Source organism: Salarias fasciatus, chromosome 12, assembly GCF_902148845.1.
Source record: "Salarias fasciatus chromosome 12, fSalaFa1.1, whole genome shotgun sequence".
Lineage (NCBI taxonomy): Eukaryota > Metazoa > Chordata > Actinopteri > Blenniiformes > Blenniidae > Salarias > Salarias fasciatus.
The window spans coordinates 7,793,839-7,816,325 of NC_043756.1; the positions used below are offsets into that span (position 1 = coordinate 7,793,839).

The window sequence follows — 22,487 nt, forward strand, 5'->3', positions numbered from 1 at the left end:
GAAACTAAATAACCCCGCTGCTCTTGACGTCTGCTCTCCTCTGAAGGTGAGGACTGGATAAAATGTAAGCCTCTCTTCAAACTCTCGGCCTCCATCCTGCTACACAAACAAACATGAGGCTGGGTGAGGAATGTAAAGTGGAGGTGTATTGAGGGGCCGTGTAAGCTGGCCTAATCCTCCTTCACAGCATTTGTTGTGTCATTAGAGCTGTAAGGGTGGTGGATCCTGTGACACGGAGCCCTATTCTCTCCTTTAGCCCTCAGCCAGATCGCTGCAGAGAGCCGGGATTGTGTTCAGAGCTGCTGTAAAGCGATGTGGATTTTCCAAGATGGAGGCATCCACCACGACCCCGCGGGACCGGGACGTTCAAGAACAGTGAAATCTGAAAACTCGCGTTTTGAATAATGCCTATAATTAATAATAATAGCCCTATAATTCCAAAAAACTGCCAGAGCAGCGAAATCACCCATCTTCTGAACTCGGGGTCACAAGGCACTGGAGCCGATCCCAGCTGACTGTAGGGGGCAGGACACACACCGGACAGGTGATCAATTTGGCTGCACAAACTCATATTCACACTTATGGGTTATTTTAGAATTACAGATTAACCTCACATGCATGTTTTTTTTCCTTGGGGGAAACCCAGTACAAATGTACATACTACACGCAGGAAAGAACATGCAAACTCCACACAGAATGTATCAGGCCATGAGAAATCCCTTGATTTTATATGTTGGCCGAAACCTTGGAATTTGTGTTATTCACTCTCCGTTTGGGTTTCTTTGTATTCATAAAAGTAAATTCATTAAAATTCCAAACTTCATTTTTTTAAAATTCAATACACATAAAAAAAATAAAAAAAAAAAATCTAAATTTTTACCACTACGTCGTGGATGAACACACACCAACAAAAACAGGGACCAGAATTCACTCAGCAGCGTTTATTTTTGTGCAAATTTCAGGCAAGACCGTAGCTGAGAGACGAGAGATGTGCTTTGCATGGCGCACTGTTCAGGTCAGGACATGACGGAGGACGTGGCTACGGGAGGAAACCTTCGTTGATGTGGCGCGTCGGTCGATGATCTGCTCTTTTATTCTGCTGTATCTGCAGACCTGCCTTTTCTGCCTGTTGCCCATCAATGATCAATTATAAGACTTCAGTTCCTATAAATACATTCAGCTACATGGATATAACTCTAATTCTTACAGAGCCTTGAAGAAAAAAAAAACATTCTACATTGCTGTTTCATTAATACTTCACGCCAGGAGAAAATGATCTATAGGATACAGTACAGAGGAGAGTTACAGTGTCATTTATAGTACATATATTTGTGCATTATGCATATTCTTAAATATGAAACGCAAAAGTAATACAATGCTATCATGAGCCGCAATTTCCCAGTGACGTTGGTCATTCAAGTTTTTTCAGTTAACTATTGATGAGTGAGACTCAAAAACTGAGACGAGATGGCACCATGCAGTGAGTAAGGCTGAGGTTTCCTACGAGAGGTCAGCTAAAAGGTCAAGGCTAACCTGTTCAATTACCAAGGGAAGCAGATCTAAATATTCAATAAGTGGCTGTATAAATAGAATAAAAGGTTTGCGTTCGTGAAATGAACTGCGTTTGTAAGTGCGGTAAGTGCGGACTTGCTTCGTCTGAGGAAACGGCGGATGCGTCGACACTGTTGGTCATGAATGAGTGCGAACTCTACCCTGCTGCTGCTGTGACGGTACTTTTGCCATCTGCGCGTCGTACCATACAGAGCTGATACGAGGTAGTAGAGAATTCATCATTAAACCACTGTAAACCACACAACTCAGGAGAATGAAGAGCAGTTTTCATGTACAGTACAGTATGATAGAACAAGCAGAGTAGTGATATTGCTTTTGGCTATAGCTCTTATTGCTGGCTTGTAACAACAATAAAATGGCTCAGATGATTTAAAATAAAAAATTCCCTTTAGTTCCGACTGTCACTACATGCCCTCTCCCACACTAAACCTCTTCATAGAGCATGCTGATCATCCTTACTGAACAACACTGCAAGTTTCTCCAGGCTGTGATGCAGTTTAAGACTTTTCCTGTGATTTCAAACAACAAACAGAAATAAAAAGTAAGGCCAGTTGTGCCAGTGAAATGACCGTGCAGTTTGATTAAAAAACTAAAGCGCACCGCACCAAAGTACTTAACAGCATGGCTGATTCTCCTTAAAAATGGCTGAAAGTCAACTTATTCAAGATCTAACGTACTGAAATTATGTTCTGAAGTTGGAAACTTTCCGTGTGTATCAATGCCAGAAGTCAAATTCTATGTATTCCCTTTAGCGCCTGCTTTAGCTCAGGATTTGACACGCCGGTCTCATTTGGGCTGCTCTTTGAGCTGGTGTTCCCTGAGAGCACCGGTGAAGGTCGCCGTCCACACATGCAGGGCCGTCGCGGCGGAGAGGGTGAGGAAGAAGAGGAAGGCAACCTGGAAGCCGAACCAGTCCACCACGCCGCCGGCCAGAGCGCTGAACGTCAGCTTCCCCAGCACCTCCAGAGTCGCCAGGAAACTGTAGTGGGTCGCCTGAAAGGTCGAGGAAAGGTGAGGGGAAACGGAAGGCGAGGAATGATTAGGAAAGAGATCGAAAGGAGAAATTAAAAGAGGGGGAGGTGAGAGGAGGAAACATGAGGGGAAAGGAAGCAATGAAAGACAAACACTGAGAAAAAACCGCAGTAGATTGAAAAACTGAAAGGATAATGAGAGAAAAACTGGTGACTCCTCATCCTGTCCTTGAGCACAACTGAAGCACTGATTGCTCTCAAGCATTATTACGAACAGTTATCTCATAGAGAATGAAAGAAAAAAATGTGTGACTTGTTGAGGGAAAAGCCCCAAAGTGCAAAAAAGCAAAGGCTGAAGTGGAAAAAACATACAAAGACTGGATCCTTGAAAGAAAAAGCGTGAGATCATGGCCTGAGAAGATGGAAAGAAGCCAAATGAAGAAGAGTATCTGATCTCAGCCTGGAGGCTTTCAAGACGGAGTGAGTGAGGCCGAGAAAGAGGAGGACTGAGATTACCTAATCTTTCCAGGCCTCCTCCCTCCCTGAACACTCCGCATTCAGCAGGTACCAGAGAAAGACGGGACTCTAGTGACACCTAGACCAGCGAGCGAACAAGTCCTGTTCATGTAGTTTTATTCAGTATTGGAGCGTCACGTACATAAGAACATAAAAATAAAGGCGTTTTCCGAGCACAGCTTTTTTTTCTGTTGTCTAATTTAATTTCTTATCCTACATTTTTTGAAATGTTGGATTACATAAAACACCGGTGAGACTAAGTCTCTCCTGCAATTTGAACAAAGAAGAATTCCAACTTCTGAATAAAGACTTAAAGTAAACGATCTGCGGCTGATGAGAGGCGAGGGATGGGAGGTATGAGGTGCAGCCGCGGTCCGCAGGCCGGGGCAGGGAGCTCTCAGAGCCTGTGCGACCACGGCTAAGTGGAGTGTCTTTATTCTGAGCAACTTGTTTAACAGATTCGGTTTCTTTCTCCTGGGGATCGTTAACAAGCACTCACACTATTGGCTTTCTGTTACTGGATAGCGCTGCCTTCAATGACACACACACACACACATACACACACACACACAACAAGCACCGTGGAGTGCTCTCTCTCTCTCTGCTGTGCGCGCTCACGCACATACGGACTCACACACCGCAACACACTAAAAAGCAGGCAGTATATGTGTCATGAGAACCTCTTGATTTAACCGTTGTCCTCATCATCACACGTTGTGATTGTTATCCTCCGTTATTTATTTCAATCCATAACTGGATCCTGATATCTCTGCCTGTGTTTTTTTTTTTTTTCCTCCCTTCTGCACTTTAAGACTGACAGCAATTTAAATGATAATTTGTCACCTTCAGAGACTGACTGAGTGACGTCTGAATGGCTGTGTGAACAACGATCACCTCCAGGCAACGGTGGCCCAGTTACGACGGGGGACAAAAAGAGTTATGTCAAAGAAGAGAAAACCAGAGAGGAGAGGAAAAAGTCAGGGTGAAAAATAAAGCGTTTAAAGAAATACAGTATGACAAAGAAACAGAGTGAGGTGGTGGGAGGGACAATGCCATCGAGAGGGGGGGGGGAACAGCGGGGAGGAGGGGACGATGAATAGAAACTGGGTCTGCTTATAGACTGTTGAGATGTTCCAGGTGGAAACAGCTGATGAGAACTGACAAGTACAGGTGGGGCGAGGCGTGGCACCGAGTGTGGAGGATGTCCCGACCGGGCCTTCTTTTGACTACCGAAGGAAATGACCTAACGTTATGAAACAGCACAATTAAACCAAGACAGAGGAGAGGAAACCTGCGAGAGAGAAGAAACGCCGGGGTCTGTGTGTGAATCCACAGGAGATGACCTCCCATTAAAGAACGGCACAATTAATACGAAAAATATTGCCGTAGGAAAGAAGAAAAAAAAAATAGTTACATAACATAATGAGAGGAGTCCTTTGTACCTGAATGCTTTCCTCGGCCCTCTGAGTGCAGTGCATCATGGTGGTGAAGGTGAGCGTGGTGATCAGGCCACCCAGGAAGTGCTGGACGCTCATGCTCAGGACGGCCATACCTGAAGAGGCCAAAGGAACCAAACCCGACACAACAGATCTGAATTCAGGCACAATAAAGCCGCAGAAAACCCAGCAGTTATTATTTTTCTGAAAGAAGGCAGAAAACTATCAGTTTTACACGCTCGCCTGCTCCGCCGCACTTCTCTATGTGGGAGTCAAAGCAGGGAGACAAAGCAGCGAGAAACGGTAAGCTGATGAAATGTTACCCCCCTCACACACACACACACACACACACACACACACACACACATCCTCGTCCCCAAAACACATGTAGTGTATCCTCTGAGGGGAAGTGGCAGAGCAGCGTTAGAGGAACCACAGAGCCTATCTGTCTCTGCTCCCACTAACACTGAATTATTCACTCAAGCCGCCAGAGTTTTTGCCGAATAAGACTGTTCAGTCAGCGACACGAGGCTGGCGGAGTCGTGCAGATACGGCGACTGATCAGACCGGAAGAGCGGGAAGCGGAGGGTTATCATGTAATATTGAAAAATGAGAAACTGACTGTTTTTCTGTTTTGGGTTTTTTCCTATTCTTTTTTTTTTTTTTTTTGTTGAGTTTTCCTGAAATCTTTGTTCTGGGTTTAAAATGGAGGAGGGAGAGGCCTCAGCTTCCAGTCGGAGATGTTTGATAGAGAAACAGAGGACTCCGGCGGAGATGAATGGCGTGGATGTGAATCCCGAAAGCTTTGAGACAGGCTGTGCAACACAATCGGATGTGTCATTCAGACATTAACTACTGAATGGCTCTCTGGAGAGAGATCTCTCCTGTCTGTCAATGTCCTCGGCTTCACGCGCTGAGAGGATGCTGTATAAATACTGAACGTCTGGCTCAAACATTTAAACCAAGACCACCGGTTCAGAACTTTTATAGCTTGCAGATCGTAAAGATGCACCAATATTACACTGATAAAGTATTGGTCCGATATAACTGATATCATGTCGGAGTATCCCTAGTAGGATGCAGTGACCTTGTTAATTATGTTAATTGTTATATTATGTTAATTAAGCTGCACAAATATTGCTACGGATGCATAACGTGGCCATTTTTGCAAATAAGACAATCTTTTCGGATTGCTGACGCCGACACCAAGGTTTGCATGTTTTACACCTAATGACAGAAAACATTCAGTCCCTCCGACTCCTAAATTAACATATTTTTATGTCGACTCGTCACGATGTCCCACGAGCAGACGCACACATAAAACTCTTCTTAAAGCATTCACTGGGAATAATAAGAAAAATAACTTCAACTTTATGTAAAACTTGTCATATTAAGTTAGCTGGCCTACTTTTTGTAGAGAAGCATTGAGCATTTGATGTTTTGTTTTTTTGATCCGGTATATCAACGGAATTTCACATTTTTAGCACATTTATATTTTATTTTTCGATCAATTTTGCCCGTCAGGACACGGCCAATCATATCATGGATCACTGAATATTACTCAACAGTACTATTTCATGTTCACAGACTGAATAAATATATCGTTTTATCCTGAATTAAAGACCAACACATTATATAACATTCATCAAATGAATAAACACACAAATGCCTCCGGGCTAAAGTGCTGCTGACAATCACAGAGGATTTGTGATTACTGTAGACTTAAGTCACCAAGTCACATTATATTTTAAATAATGTTAATTGCAAATGCAGCCAATTGCACCAAAGGTTCCGCCAGTATTATTTCTCTGGTCTTCTTCCAAAACGATATCGTTATCTGCGCGCTCTCTAATCCCCTGACCCGAAGCTGTGTATTTCTGTGTACCTGCTTGTTAACGCGTGTGTGTTCTGTGTGTTTATTCAAAGAGCTGGAAGGTCACATGAGGACTGTACATGTAGGGGGATCAGGATCATTTAACTATGTAAAGCTACAGATCTGCACACTCATTCAACCTGGAAGATGAACAGGGTCACTGAGCCTTCGAGTGCTTTTTTTCGGTGGAAGTTCTATTTTTGTCTGCTTCTTGTTTCCCCATACATAAACTGATAACAATCTGATATGTTTTCCAGTTAAATCAGTGGCTGCCACCTCGTCGTGTGACTCCGTTTCAGGAGGATTCTCACCTTTCATGAGCGGCGATGGTTCCAGCACGGTGAGCAGAGAACTCTGGAAAACCATACTGACGGTTCGCATGACAAACACGCGCCGCATCAAGGCGCCGATGCTGTGGAAAGGCCATCCAACACAGGTTAGAGAGAGAGGTTTGCAAAACTTCTGAGTTCCGGAGTCGGTGTTATTCTTGATGACAGTGACTCCAGGCTATTGTCATTAAATATGAGAGACATTCTGTGTTTCTTTTCATGAAACACATAATTGCACGTACACACACACACACACAAGCATGCGCTCAGACAGCTACATGCGTGCACGGGCAATAAGTAAACAAGTCTCCAGACACTAATTGATTCCCTGTTAGTGCATGAAAATCATCCCCCTGTGGGTTTGGTTCATGACGTAATCAATAACCTAAGGAGATCCCCAGCATGAAGAGGATAATTAATCACTGTTACCATACATACAAACACACCCGCACATATACACACATGCACTCACACTGTTGTGTGACATCAGGGATTAACAATGCCAATCACTCAGAGGACGCCTGCCACTCAAAGGACTCTGTGTGTTTGTTTATGGTTTTTTTTTTTTTTTTTTTTTGCATGTAATTATTAATGTGTAAAAAAGGTTGAGAGGTAGAAGAGGCCTGTCACACAAAGCAGGATATCTGATTTACTTGGCTAAGTGCGCTGAGTAAAACCAACTTATTATAAGTATTCTGATGCGCCTGTGAGAGTCGGTGCCTGAGGTCGGAGGGGTTTTCAGGACGTCCGTCAGTTCGTTAACGTGGCGTCACCAAACCCTGCTGAGGTCCACACTCATAAACAGGTTTTTTTTGGTTAAATTTCTGTGGCTGTAGGAGTAAAGCTGAGGTCAGTTTGACCCCACTACAGTATGCCACTATTGCAATATTTCAGAAAAATCCAACACCTAAACAATTTTATGACTTTACTTCATATACCAGGAGTGAGGGAGCCGTTTGAAACTAAGAGTTACTTCGAGGGTAGAGACTTTCACAAAGAGCTGCCTGTAATACAAACCTTCATCATGATTAGAGCTGCACATTCCACCCTAATAATAACAATATGTATTCACATAAGTGAAGAAGTTTACAGTTATTGATCATGGTTTGCTACGGTAAGAAACAGATGTATCTGAACAGGAAACGTTACTTTTAAGATTTATATTTCATCTCGGTTCATCTGAATCTTTTCCAGTCTATCAGGATTTCTGATTATGTTGTGTATTTGTTTCTGAATACAGCTGAATTAACAGTAAATCACAAAACATTTTGTAGAAATACACACCTAATACATTTTTTAACAGATTATTCATTGGCTGATTTTTTTTTTTTTGCTGCCATTAATTCTGATATCTGGAAAGTCTATTTATAGCAGACTAGGTGACCAGAAAGGTTACATACAGTACAGCATTTTAAAAGTGCCTGCACTGTCTCAGTGTGCTTCAGAATTGATTTTAGATCCTAATTTTCATATTTTCTTTTATCATATCAACCCTCTTTTTATTTTATTTTATAATATTCGATAAGGGTTCAGTGTTTTAGGGTGCTGGAACTGATTCCAACTAACTAAGGGTACCTTGGATAGTTCTCCAATCGATCACATACAATTCAGGGTCTGATGATCATCAGAACTATGCGATCAGGAATGAAAAGTCCCAATAACGCCATGTTCATAAGAATCCTCATAAGTATATTTGTTAGCGGAGCTCTTTAGATCTCAGGTCGATGATGGACTTAGTTCTTGCTTCACCTGACCTGATACCAGATGTTCTGACTATACAGTTTTATTTCTGCGTGGCATCCTACTCTTTCTTCTCCTTCCTCCAATCTTTCCTGCATCTTTACTTCCCCCCCGTCTCCTCTCTCCACCCAGGCTTTCTTTACCTCTCCGCTGGAAAACCAATCCTGTATCATTCACATGCTAAAGACATTCGGCTCTCTGCCGGTCCTTTACCTCCCCGACTCAATGACGGCCTTTCATATCACGCACTCTCAAGAGATGCGTGTGTGTGTGTGTGTGTGTGTGTGTATGTGTGTGTGTGTGCGTGTGAGAAAACGAACCTGCCTGGCTGCCACCTCACACGGGCCAGGCCCAGATAAGAATAGCTGTGCTCTCAGGTTGCCAGGAGTGGTTGTATAGGGGGGTCACTCACTGCCCACTCAGCCGTTTCTGATGGGAGGGAGGATAAACCTTCCAACTGAGCTTTTAGAGGTGGGACAACAGCCGAAAGGACAATCCGTCCTGCGTGTGTGTGCGTGTGTGCGTGCGTGCTTCAAAGTGGCACAGAATGAGAAGTGTTAATTTGGCACCAAAAGGTAGAGACAACGAAATAAAGCAGCCATAACCTTTTAAGACGCTGCTGCTGTCATGGAGTTTGAGCCCTGATCATCACATCATTTGGCTTATTCCTCACAATGAAATCAATCATCAGGTTTTCAAAGTAATTTAAAAAAAAAAAAAAGTAATACACAGTGTGAGAAATCATTCATATTTTTAGTGATGAAAGAAAATTTGTACCTATCACAAATGTCCCAGACGCTGCAAATTAGATTTCAACAAAGGCTGTGAAAATTATTGTGGAGTATCTTCACCGAACTGATCCTTCAGACGCACTTTCACCCACACTGGCTCAACAAAGCTGCTTCACACAAAGTCGCACAAATTGTTGAAAATTACTGTCATTGATACGGCAGATGATGTTTACTTAGTTTCAGATTGTTTCAGGGGAGAAGAAATAAACTGTTAAAAACACCAAATTATCACCAAAGACAGGCACACAAAGCTGTTTCATTCTGAATATCCTGTGAAAAATCTCTATTGTGTTTAAGCCTAATTCACAAAGCTGAAGACATGAGCAAAATAAATAAGGAATTTTTGCTATTCAGGTAAATGACAGACTTTGATGTTGCACCTATTTAATATTATTGTTGTTGTAATGAGTCATTTACAATCTCAGTTGTGAACAGGGACACAGAAATATGAAATTGTCACACTTCCATTGTTTTCTGTATCACTTTTCACAGTTCTACAGTGCTTCTTCAGTCACGTGATCAACGCTATATTGAGGTTCGTTAACTCAAAAAAAATCAGTCAACCACAATTCAATGAAAAATATTGATCCTAACACTTTGGATTAAGTATCAAAATCTGTTATCTTATTTCCACTGAGCTGTTTTCCACTGTCCTTAAACCTCTGGATTCCTAACTTTATACCACTACTTTAAAAAGAGGTAAGTTGCAAGAAAAGCATTAGTTTTAAACGTGCAGACGACTGATGAAATCGTTAAACAATGTTTACTCTGTAAAGACATCAACACTATTTGTGGTCACAAAATACAGAGGCACATGGTCGTCTTGAAAACTGAACTTGGGGTCAACACCACAAACAGCTTGGGGAAAACTGTAAAGGCATTGTTGTTATAAATAGTTGCCATTACATCACACTGGCCATAGGCAAGGCGGCGTTATAACGTGAGCCCAGTAAAGGGAAACAGGAAGCCTTACGCAATGACAGTCAGGATCCGCATGGCATATTGTCAGTGTGCTAAAGGGATAAACATTGAACTGCTACATACAGTCGGATTATTAAACAATCTCACCACAACTGGAATAAGATAGAGAAAATGACCAACGGGGAACCCTTCCTTTGATTTACATGAATTCCCTTTTTGTTCCCCTGAAAATGCTGTCCATCATTTCAAAAGAGCTATAGATTAATTTAAATTAAAGTATAGATTTCTTTTCAAACACAACAAAATTATGGCATTTACATGCATCAATGCTCACAAGCATTTCTAAAATATTACCAAGAGACTGTTAAATATAGAACAAAACATAACGATGCATAGTTTTACTACAAGTTAAAACAATCTTCCTGACTCACAGGTTTATAAAATGGGATTAAACTGAATCATTTTATTTCAAAGCTTCATGATATCTGAAAAAAGAAAATAACCACTGCTGGTCCAATGCAAAAGTGTGATCAGAAGTCTTGCATCTCCATATCTGAGTAAATCTGACAATTAAGTTCAACTCGGTGCAGGTTATGGCTGCGATCAAACCCTAAGGGGTGTGTGCGACTGGGACTGTGTTTGAGTATTTATATTGTGCATGTGTGTGTGTGTGTGTGTGTGTGTGTGTGTGTGTGTGTGTGTGTGTAATTTGTTGCTCATGCTGTTCCCACACCACACACTGCACAGGGGGTCCCTCAACTCTCAAACAAGGCTATGTTTACTTAAATTACTATACACACACTGTCAAACACACACACACATACACACACATAAGATTACGAAGAGCAATAACAACAAAACTTGAACAATGGCACAAAATGTCAAGGAGGAGATAAAGGAGAAATCTGCATGAAAACACGAGTCTGTGTACATCCCAACAAAAAAGGCTTCGAGGGAGAAAAACAAACATTGTGAGGATGATGATGGGTGAGCAGTGTGTCGGGCAGGAGGATCCATGTGGTCCAGTGGTGCAGTGGACTGCACATCGTCAGCCATACCTCACAGTTTCTCTCCAGAGTTTAGCTGGTACACAATGATGCAATTTGCATCTTTTTGTGATTATTTTCTGATCATGAATGTAGATGAAAAGATAATCAGTAAAATAAATCACATCCAGCCTTCATGGGTATTGAATAACTGTTTAAAATTTTTATAATAAATTTAATATGATTTTTAAAGGTATTTTACATATTTTCAAGGGTTTTTTTTTTTTTTTTCTTCCGTTTCAACTTGGCCTCTACAAGCCTGGAGAAGTTCAGCCCTGAAATGCATTTTGGGGCGGTGTCACGCAGACACAGCCGGCCGAATGATTGTGAGGATGACTGGTACCTGAACTGAGCGAGCAGCAGGCCTCCGAGAGATGACCCGCAGATGGAGAAGCCCATGGCGATGACTCCGTTCCAGAATCCGAGCTCCCTGGCGGTCATGTGATGATCCAGCAGGAAAAGAGGAAACATGGTCACTGCACCCTGCTCACCTGTAGACACAGAGACAGGAAACAGGCATGACCAAAGAGGAAAGAATCTACGGAGAGGAATGGCTTCCATAAATGACTGAATTAGGCTCTACAGAGTAACAACAATGACCACAAGGTGTATTACGTGCAGGTTGTTTCTGACTAAGCACTGCTACTTTTCACCCTCAGTAAACATGTGCAACTGAACACACACGCCTAACGCAATCACAGTCGACTCCGATCAGGGCGCCGCTTCAAACTGTTTAGCCTGCGAGAGTGAACGGCGCCGTTTTCCGGGAGATGACGACTGCAGAATCAAATGCAGCACGCCGACACGCAGCACACCTAGGCCTATTCCTGGAAAGTGTCAATAATAGATGCCTGACAAGAAAAAGAATACCCTCAGTCACTTTATCAAACGGGGGCCTAGCACTTTTCCTAAAGCACAAAAAGGAAAACACAACAAAAACACAAAAACTTCTGCAGATGAAACAGACCTCACAAAGACCTTTCAGTCAAAATGAAAAGTTTCTGTCAGACAGTAAGACTTTCTCTGTGTGGTGTTGAGTGTGGGGGTAATGTTCTGCTGAACATTACAGTAAAATATTCAGTGGCGCCGACTATACGCCATTATTATATTAATGGAGACTGACTTCAGAAAGACAGTGGGACCAAGGAGCCGTGTGAGTGACAGCTTGGCTCCCAGACTGCTGTCAAAGACGACGCAACACAACCGACGACTCACTCACTCAGTCAGCCAGGAGACAAACAAAAATAGAGAGGGAAGGAAAAAAAGACAGATGAAACAGACTGAAATAAGAAAAAAAAAATAATAAGAGAAAGCCGAGAAGCTCCCAGTGATAGGCAAAGCGAGCGGCAGAATTAGAGTGTCACGGCGGTACCGGTGGTGTGACGAGCGAGCAGGAACATGGGGTGGGAAAAGTGGATTCTCTGCGTAGGAAACACTCGTCTCTCATCTGTCAGTCGCGTTTCAACGTTGGCAGTTCGCACGTGGTTTAAACAGACAGGAACAAATACGGTTAAGCTTGTTATGGAAATTAATTTTGCCAATCATCTTGTTTCTTTTCGCAAAGATAAAATGTGCAGTCTAATCATTATTTTTTGTTCATGTGGAATAGTTGGGATTTGCTTTGTAAAGATGGGAAAGATGAGACGGTTTTGGGACTATATGAATAAAATTGAACTGAACTTCCCACGTCATCGCCCTGTCCACATGTCGGAGTGTCCTTGAGCAAGACACTGAACCTCAAACTGGTCCCAGTGGATGGACCGAGCGCCCTGCAGGGCAGATGCCTGCACTGGAGTGTGAATGTGTGTGTCAATGGCACTTTAGGGACTGCTCAAGCAGTGGAAAAGCGTTATTAAGTGTAATCTATCTGCCATGTATGAATTCAATCTCATTGAGATACGATGGAGGAGGCTACATGCAGATACACAATGCATTTATTACAAATCTGAATAGACTGAATTGCTTATAATTTAAACTTAGTAAGATTGATTTTTTTTTTATTTAAAAAAAATAAACATCACAAATGTGAGGATTTGATTCTTTACTCTGTCAAATGTGAGACAGAAATGGAAATCTTACGAACTCCTTCTCTTAGGAAAAAAAAAAGCTACATGAATACACTGAATCTGCCAGAGGAAAATCATAAGGGACATTCTTCAATATTTTCTCACATTTTCCAGTCAAAGTTGAAAATAATTGCTATAGCTGAAGTGTTTTAACACAATAGATTTTGGATCCAATCGTTGATCCTTGAAATATTTCACACCATGAATGAATAAAAATGGCGATAATGCTTTGGTTTTATTTTCCATCTATAGACACGTGAAAATCGAGCAGCGGCATATCCTTGAAGCAGCCATGAGAGCAAATAAGAAACGGTTTGTATTGATTCTCAGTATCTGGCTGAGAGGTTATAGGAACGAACAGTAAAACAGGATTTAGATGTGAATACAACGTAGCCTCAATTTTTTTTTTCAGTGGTCAGGCCCTCCACAGCAAATTCATAATATATTGTTATTATGTTTAACATTACAATGGCTTCCCTCCACGAGCTCAGTGGGTGCTCCACTGATCTCTGCATTATTCACATTTTAATCTGTCATCCTCTGCGCTCAACTGTTTTGAGTTGCATCAACTGCGCAGTAACCATATTAGTCATTATAAAGTAAACATTGGCAGCAGCAGTACCCATGATGCCAGGGTTGTTTACCCATGGTTCTGCACTCCCGTGCCTGTCTGTCTGTTGTTTAGCTCAAAGCTCAGAGCTTTCAGTCCTTCAACTAATTATTTCTTTAAAGAGTGGGGGGGCGAGCACGCAGACTAACACAACCAGGCTGATTATTCCCTTCTATAAATATTCTCAAAGCAACAATTGTCCATTTCAGCAGGGATTTCATTAGACATCCGCAAAGATTAAACGGAGTGGAGGCAAAGAGAAAAGGGTGGGAAAGAAAAAAATAGTTAAGGAGGGGGAGCGTAAGAGAAAAGACATGTGGTGGGAAGATAGAAGGAGAAGGGAAGGACTAAGAGGAAGTGTTAAGAAGAAAAAAGAGACAGCGCAGTAAGTGAAAAGGGATGAAAATAAAAGGAGATGAGGACAGGCAAATGAACAATGATAAAGTCATAAATAAGACTATGTGAGTTAAACATGACTGTAGAGAGAGGACAGCAGCCACAGAGGAAAACAGCAAGCGACAGAGAAGAAGAAGCAGTAGTAGGGGGGATGAAGAGGAGGAGGAGGAGGAGGAGGAAGAGAGGAGGAGGAGCAGATGAACAGAGACTCTTCGTTAGAGGTCAGTGAAGAGGAAACAGAGAAGGACTGGCAGACTCAAAGAACATTGTTTTTACAGAGAGCGAAGGAAGACGAAGTGGCTTAACAGTGAAGACGAAAAGTGACAGAAAGGAGACAGACGGGGTTGTTTTTATCCGTCCTCATTGAAAAAGATGCTTGATGGCAAACTCGATCAATCGCAACACTCACAACAACAAATAGCACCCCAGACATGTTGTCAGGTGGAGAAATAAGACAAACGAGCATCGTCCTGCTGAGCTGATGCAGTATAATAGCAGTCCAGAACAATAACACGTTAAACGGAGATGTCAAAAATGAACAATTTCTACGTTCAACTAAACATAACAACAAAGTTTTGACCCAGTAATTTACAACATAACTGGATTATACATCTGTGACACAAAAAAAGTGGAAGCTTAAATTATTTTTTCTGCAGTCATCAGTGTGTAATCGATCTAAAACAGAAAAATTCTGATAACATATGTTCATTAAGTAGTGAAGTAACAGAAGTAACAGAAGTTAATTTTTGATTGATAAGAACCAGAAGGGCTTTCACATCACTTTTACTCAGTGGATTTTATGGGATCAGGAGTTATTGGAAAGGGTCAATATTTGAATGGTGCAAACATCTAACGCTGCAGAAACACACATTTTAACAGCCATTATCCACAAAGCAAAAGACCCAGAGGAGTAAAGCCTGCACAGTCTTGAGGAAGCTGGCCTTAATCTTGATTTTAACTGTTGATTTTAATGTCAGCCTGCTCAGTTTCACGCTGTTTCAGCAGCCAGATATGGCTTTCAGTCCGGTAGCTCTGAACACATATAACATCCTCCATCCACGGTGATTAGAGGTGGTGTGCAGTCGGAGGGGGTTGGGTGCTGGCATTGAGTGGGATCACAGTAGGATAAGGTTGAGACGAGGGTGAGAGGTCGACGAGGACAGTGGGGTGAAATCCTGATGTCCGTGCAGCAGCTTAGACAAAAGAGCTGGCAGAGCCAGAGAGATCACCGAGGACACGCAGTCAGCCACTCCGACGGCATTACCGCGACCGCTGCCTACCGACAGCGCAGTAAACAGAGACTGCTTCATGCATATGACATGTGTAGGCACAGCATGTGAACGCACACACACACACACCTCTCAGCTCCTTCGGTTCAGGACCAGGGGGTAAACAGGACCCGGAGTTAACACAATTTCACAATATACCATGCATATTAGTCTACTTGCACACACTCATAAACACAGGAGGAGCCCCTGCTGATCGACGAGGAAGTCAATGAGTTCTACGCCGCCATCCTTGGTCATGAGCAACGTATCCTGAACAACAAGGAACACCTCTCCACTCAACACGAATCTGCTCGGTTACTGGGTTCACTGCGTATTTTCTGACAATTCTACTATGTATTTAATATTTAGCAAATTCACAGTTCCCTTCATTTTCATTATACAAGTTCTCCAAACAAATCAGGCCAGTTTTATCCGCTATTTTCCTCCAATGAGAGCAAAATGACACTGAATTATTTTGTCAATAGAGCAGACGAAGGTTTACATTTAGATTTTGCTCATTAATGAGATTTATGAGGTAAAAACACATAATTGCACCTTTAAAAAAAACATCTAAAAATACTGCACCTCCATGTATGTGTGTGGATAAATGTGTTTATTCCCATTTTTATTTTGCTCTCTGTCTCTCTCAGGGCACCATGTGGTGTTTGTTCATTAATTCATCCCCTTCTTCAGCCTCCCTCCCTGCAGCTCCGCTTTCTCCCTCAGGAAAATACCCCCCATTCTCACCCCTCGTTCATCTCCAATACTGTTAACTAAAATTAAAGCGGTCTAACACAACCGTCCCGTAATAAACTCTCCCCCGGCAAACATTACAGTGTTCAAGCTTTGTTGAAACTGTTGAAGAGTCATTGGTTATGTCTGTTTCTTTCCCCTCACAGGGTCGTTTAGAACATTTAGCTTCATCACATTTCTCTTCTAAAAATTAACCCTTTTTCGTGCCTCTTCAGAGGGAAAGGTTGACGGGGGGTTGTTGGAACAAAGCTTCACTTTTCCTGTTCATCCATCCGTCCTTTCGTACACCTGGTTTGTTCCTCAGAGACCGTCACCATCGGGCTTGACCACTTCTCACCATCAAACTCACTTTTCTTGTCAAACGTACAAAACTTACTGACTCAGTAGCAAGCCAAATTCTCTAAAAATGCTTTAAGAATTTTGCTGAAGTGTGGGAGTAATATTGAAGAAAGGCTTTACTGTCATTGTGCAGACTCCTCCATAATAAAATTGGTTGAGCTACATCTAACAAATAGGAAAAAAATACTTACAAAATTGATGTTACGATAAAAGGTGTGAAAAATTAAATAAATTTCAAGGATAAAAAAAAAATCAAATCACCTGCAGGTGTTTAAAAATAAAAAGGCTGAACTTGCTGGTTGAAGATCAATTGAAAAAGTGCTACCATCGGCCCGATCCAATACTACCGATCCAATCATCACACCTCTGTTACACAATTAGTGAGGACTTTCACCTTACAAAGAGAAGGTCACTGGTTCAAGTCCAGTCTTGAGGGCCTTTCTGTGTGTAGTCTGCACTTCTGATTTCCTCCCACAGTCCGAAAATATGCATTTCAGGCTGATTAGTGACTGTAAACTGTAAACTGCTTGTGCGAAGGTGAGATTGTTCATTTGTTGATGTTTGCGCTCTGTGATGAATCAGTGTATGTGTAAGAGTAGGTCCTGCAGAAGTTGTTTTGCTATTTAAATTTAATTAACAATTCTTATAACCATAACTTGAAAACCATTTAGGATTTCAAAAAGCAGAGCAGTGGAGCTTTCTGTCCACTGTGGTGGTGTGCAGGACTTCTGGAATAAACACAGTAATCACACACAAGCTTCTCAGTAATACAACCAGAAATTAAAAGTTGAAGCTATGTTGGAAAAAAATGATCAGAAGCACATAATTTGTACAATTAGTGCAAAAGCACAGCTATAAAACAAAAATAAATCCAGGCATCCGAGTCATATAAAGGAAACAATTCTCTGGAGTTCCCTTAATATTATTTATCTTGCAGAACTGGGAATTGAGGGGTTCCTCCATGATTGAGCCAGCAGAGCTTAAATTCATCCACCCGACAGTATCAGTGAGCTGGTATTTTTTCTCTGAGTGGAATCCCATAGGTGATCTATGGGATGTAGGTCACAGCTTTGTGAGAGCCATTTCCAACAGTTACAACAACAGGCAGCTGATGTGAGTTGAATCTTTATCCTGATAACTCAATCCTTGTTTTGTCTTAATGTTTAAGCTTGCATCCAAAGATATAGCATGATGTTACTGTTCAGTCAATAAATACAATTTCACCTACTCTGCAAGGAAAATAGTCATTCAACAGAGTGATTCTCATCAATCTGGATCTATAATCAATGATCCCAGCTGATCGGTGAGCTGTGTTTCTCCATATTCTTTCATTTACTAACAGTTAAGACATCCAGCCTGCTGCTGGTCTTCTTAAGTCTGAGAGCTTCTATACTCAGTCATAAGTTTTGTGACAAATGTGGAAGATGAAAAATTAACTTTTTTAGCACTTTAATGTTTTCTCTGACCTTACTTCACTTGTCTTTGCTATTTTTAATTTGAAGTAACCAGTTCCAAGGGAATTCATGGATGTATTAAGTCAATTAGCCTTAATTTACCAAAGGTGCCCCAAGCAGAGTAACCATGCAGTTCATCACAGTGATGGACATGTTCCACTAAGTTTGGCAGACTTTGTCCAGTTTTTTTTTACTGCTTTCTATCAAGTTATAACCTGATTTGTTTGTTTTCAGAAGCATTCGCTCTAGGGTGCTGTTATATGCATCATTCATAGAAAACATACCTGTTAGATTTTTATGAAATCAGAAAAGAAGTTTTGTTGAAGTCCAGGGTGAGTTTGATACAGAATACTGTATGAAAAAAAAAGAAGTAAAAGGTCTGTATTCAAAGTGTATGCTTATTTTCAACTGGAAGCTTCTATTGTTTTCCTCTTATCTGGCCTTTCTCTTTTCTCCGAGCGGCTTCCCTCCCCCTCGCGCCCTCTGTCCGTCCCTCCGAGTCTACCCAGACAGTTCTCCCATCATGCCTGTGGCCTCAGATGGCACAGGGGTCACAGTTCAGACACGAGGCTCTCGGTGATTGGCCACAGCGTTGGACGCAGCGCAAACTCCCGAGTTCATTAGGGATAGACGAGGGAGAGGGGGTCTGAGTGCGAGTGTGAGAAGTGGGGGGTTCAGACAGCCAGATTACCGGTCTCACACAAACATACCCACATACCCCTTGAACAAAAACAATACTGTCTCACATTGGCAATTATGCTTTCACATCCAGGCCTAATCTAAAATATTACACAACCTTTTTTTTCCCCCGTTACCAAAGTGGGAAACGCTGAAATTGCTAATACAGAATGATTTTAGCAAATCGACAAAGCTGTTAATGTATCTGCACAGCAGTAATATGGCACTAAACACACTAAGAGTGATTACTGTTGCAATCATGGACATCAGCCAATCGTGAGTGTGTGTGTGTGTGTGTGTGTCTGTGCTCGTGTGACAGAGAGAGTGATGGGCTGGGGGGGGGCTGCTCCCTAGACAGATTAGGGGGGGTCCAGCCAACCTTCATATTTTGTCTAGTAGTGTTGTCTGCTGGGGCTTATCCGATTACTGAGCCACCCTTAACACTCTCCAAAACACACATATATGGATACACACAATTCAAAAACAAAGGCATATACATTCGTGCACGTACACAAGTAAAAAGCTATGCAAATCTGAGAAGACAATTATATTCCCACCACCCACATACACACATACACATAAGCGCACATCAGCAGGATGCACCGTCTTCCATTTCAGTTTCTGAACGCTACAGACACAAAGACACTCTAATCCTTACATAATCCCCTTCTGCTACCAAACACCAAACTCTGGTCATATCAACTCTCTCTCCCACACACACAGGCTCAACTCTTCCAAAACTACTTTAAAATGTTCGCCTCTTATTGGAACAAACTCATTCACAGACAAAAAGACGCGTGCATAAACTCACTGTGCATTCAAACGATCACATTCTGGTTCAAGTGCTCTGAGTTTGTACTTGTGAAACTGTGACATTAAAGACAACTTTTCTTTTTGCTCAGGAGTCCATATTTCCTGAAGTGGGCAAAGGATCTGCTATGAATTGGTTTGCAACAATTGCTTCCTAAACTTCTGCAACACACACTCGTTCCTGTTGGGAGCTCCTGGAAACACCAACAGAGACATCTAGTGGTGATCTGTGGGACTTGTCTTAAAAACAGAGACAACCGAAGAAGTTTTAAGTGGGACAAAAGTCATTCATTCAGAAGAAATAACTTTTCATTGCTTGTGAGAATTTCTCTTTTTGTATTAGTTTGTGGAAAAAATTTTTAAACAAAGAATCAGCTGGCGGTTCCTGATCTTAATGTGGGTTTTTCTGTCCTTTCATGGTGTTTATCACTGTCAAACCGCTATTAATGAAACCTCTTTGCTGCTTTGTGTTGAAGGTCAAAGGTGTACTTTGTAAATAAATAAGTAATATTAAAGTATGATAAAATGACTCAACAATAAGTCTTATGTGTAGAATATTATAAGTGCTTTGTCAAGGACAGTTGTGAGCAGCAAAGAGTCTGACACTTGAAGAGTCAGACTTCCCAAAATAAGAGAAAAATTCAACATTTTCAAAGCAGAAGAGTCAGAAACTGTAGACATTGTAGATTGGTTGATGCTGTCAATAAGCAAACATCAACCTGATCAAGAGACACTTTTCAGATTATTTGTTAAATCCTTTAAAAGTCAAAAGCTTTAAGTTGGTTGTGGCTCAAACATTCAGCAGAGAAAGTCACTGCTGATCATAGAGAAACATAAATTACTGGAACCATCCACAAAGTCTCATGATCAAAACTGATCCCAAAACATAAGCTTGAATTTCAGACCTAAGTGGCTGAGATTTTACAAAAGGTACATAACATTAGTCTTTAGTATTAGTTTAATTCATGACTTCAATTCCCTGAAAATGGACCAGACTTACCTAGTTTGTATGTGAGCACATACAGGACTGTCCAAGGGGTGCCAGGCACCGAGAGGAGCTTTCTCCATATCCTCCACGGCCTCATCGCATCCGACCCGGGGCCTCCCCTCCTGCTGCCATCTGCCTGCTGGCCCCTCACGGTCTCATCATCCAGCACAGGGGCCCCCCACACAAACAGTGCTACGCCTGCATACACAAAGGTCAGCAACATGAACATCCAGCTCCATCCGGCCACGTCGATCACAGCCAGCAGGCCGCCTCCGGCAAACACCGACCCGGCTTTGTAGCCCACAACCTGGGCCGTGTTGCCCAGGCCCAACTCCCCACGTCCTTTCAACAGACCCACAGCAGCCCCGTCCACAGCAATATCCTGAACAGAGGCCAGAGTGTTCATGGCCAACAGGGTGCTGGCTACCCCCCAGATGTGAGCATCTGGAGCCAGGGCAGCGCTGGAGAGGCATGTCAGAGCCAGGCCGGAAACCGTGCCCACCAGCCAGCGACGTTTGGTACCAACTCGGTCCACCAAAGGTGCCCAGAGGACCTTGAGCACCCAGGGGAAGTAGAGGATCTTGGTGAAGCCAATGCGGGTGAGAGAGTGGCCGGCTCCACGCAGGTAGACAGGAAGCAGGGACGACTGGAGGCCGTAGGGGATGCCCTGGACAAAGTACAGCAGGCCCAAGAAGACCAGTTTGTCATTCATGATCCAGCTCCAAATGGGACCCTCTGGATGAAGAGACACTGCAGTGGTCCATTGGTCAGGTCATGGTCAAATGAATGAGTGCTGCAGATGAACTGGGGAAGGACAGAGAGTGAGATTCAGGGTTATTTATTGGTAACTTCGGGCTGTCTGAGGGTGAACACGACCACAGTTCATGCAAGTGGCCTTAAAAGGCTGAGTCCTCTGTTTTATTGCTTCTGTGCTCAGCTCAGTTACCAGGATCGGTAACCCGGCTAACGGAGGCCCCCCCTCAAAGTCAAACCACTTCTCATCTTCAACATGTCCAGTTCTCAAAGTTCCACCTGTGTTTTCACACTTTACGTCTTATCAAGGAGAAACGCGACTTTGCTCCGTTATTATTTTGGTTTCACACTTTAAGTTTGTTGCCAGCTGAGTGTCTAGCTAGCGTTAGCAGACTAGCATGCTGTCATGCTAAACGCGGTTTACGAAGACATCTAAAACATATTTGTGCATCATGTCAGTGTAATCTGGGGCTATTTCTGCAGGCACATGGTAAAAAGCAACAGTTCGGTATCTGCTGTGAGAGAAAACTTTGCACATACTGAGTGTAAAGTTGATTAGCGCGGCGCTAGCTAACCAGGCACGGTGCTCCGCTTGTTTATAGTTGTGGGCTGGATGAGCTAGGAGGTTGCCAGGTCCCGTGACAGAAATCCCCTTCAGCAGATGGCAACCCAGGAGCGTTTCAAGCCTGATCAGTGTTTCTCTTCAGATGGAGTGATAGAGGCAGATGTCTCAGATGGACATATAAAATATAATCTATCAGTTTTCCAGGCTAACAACACAAATACTACACAATGCATACAAGCAAGAGTATTATTTTGTTCAATATTCCTATTTTAAATACAATTTCAATCTATGAGAGCAGTAAACAATAAAGCAAAAGAAGAATACTTAAACCCACCCCCAAACTGTAACACAATGCTATGCCAAATGCATTGTAATATAATATAATTCACATCTGTTTGAACACAAAAATAATTTGTGGTTGAAAAAAATGTTTTGTCATAAAATAATGTTTTTTTTTTTTTATATAATTCATTTCATTTTTATGTGCTCTTAAATTGACCTCTAATGTAAATATCACTTTTTTTGTGAAAGCTTTGCAAAAGTTTTACCTCCTTGGTGTTCTTTTAAATCAGATCTCTTACTTCCATCAGCTTTGTTTTCATGAAGTGCAAA

At 42.2% G+C, this 22,487-nt stretch overlaps 1 protein-coding gene across 2 annotated transcripts; it reads right to left on the reverse strand.

Annotated features, from left to right (window-relative positions):
- Positions 1–926: 926 nt before the first annotated feature.
- mfsd3 (major facilitator superfamily domain containing 3) lies at positions 927–21,928 on the reverse strand. Of its 2 annotated transcripts, XM_030104456.1 has the most exons (6): positions 21,851–21,928; positions 20,570–21,361; positions 11,539–11,686; positions 6,680–6,780; positions 4,502–4,611; positions 2,359–2,565 (listed from the first exon to the last, which is right to left on the reverse strand). In XM_030104456.1, exons 2-6 carry the CDS (start codon positions 21,267–21,269, stop codon positions 2,359–2,361), a joined length of 1,266 nt encoding a protein of 421 aa, XP_029960316.1. In that variant the 5' UTR covers positions 21,270–21,361; positions 21,851–21,928. The 2 variants fall into 2 exon arrangements, with proteins under 2 accessions (XP_029960317.1, XP_029960316.1); XM_030104457.1 differs by lacking the exon at positions 21,851–21,928 and having other exon boundaries at positions 927–2,565; positions 20,570–21,269.
- Between the last annotated feature and the right edge of the window lie 559 nt (positions 21,929–22,487).

What these genes read in the sequence shown, in the direction of transcription:
- mfsd3 (XM_030104457.1), bottom strand. Translation starts at nt 21,269, where the DNA reads ATGAATGACAAACTGGTCTTCTTGGGCCTGCTGTACTTTGTCCAGGGC. An exon ending in ACCATCGCCGCTCATGAAAG is followed by an intron (nt 4,612 to 6,679) that starts GTGAGAATCCTC and finishes TGGCCTCTTCAG; the next exon opens with GTATGGCCGTCCTGAGCATG. An exon ending in GGGCCGAGGAAAGCATTCAG is followed by an intron (nt 2,566 to 4,501) that starts GTACAAAGGACT and finishes TCGACCTTTCAG; the next exon opens with GCGACCCACTACAGTTTCCT.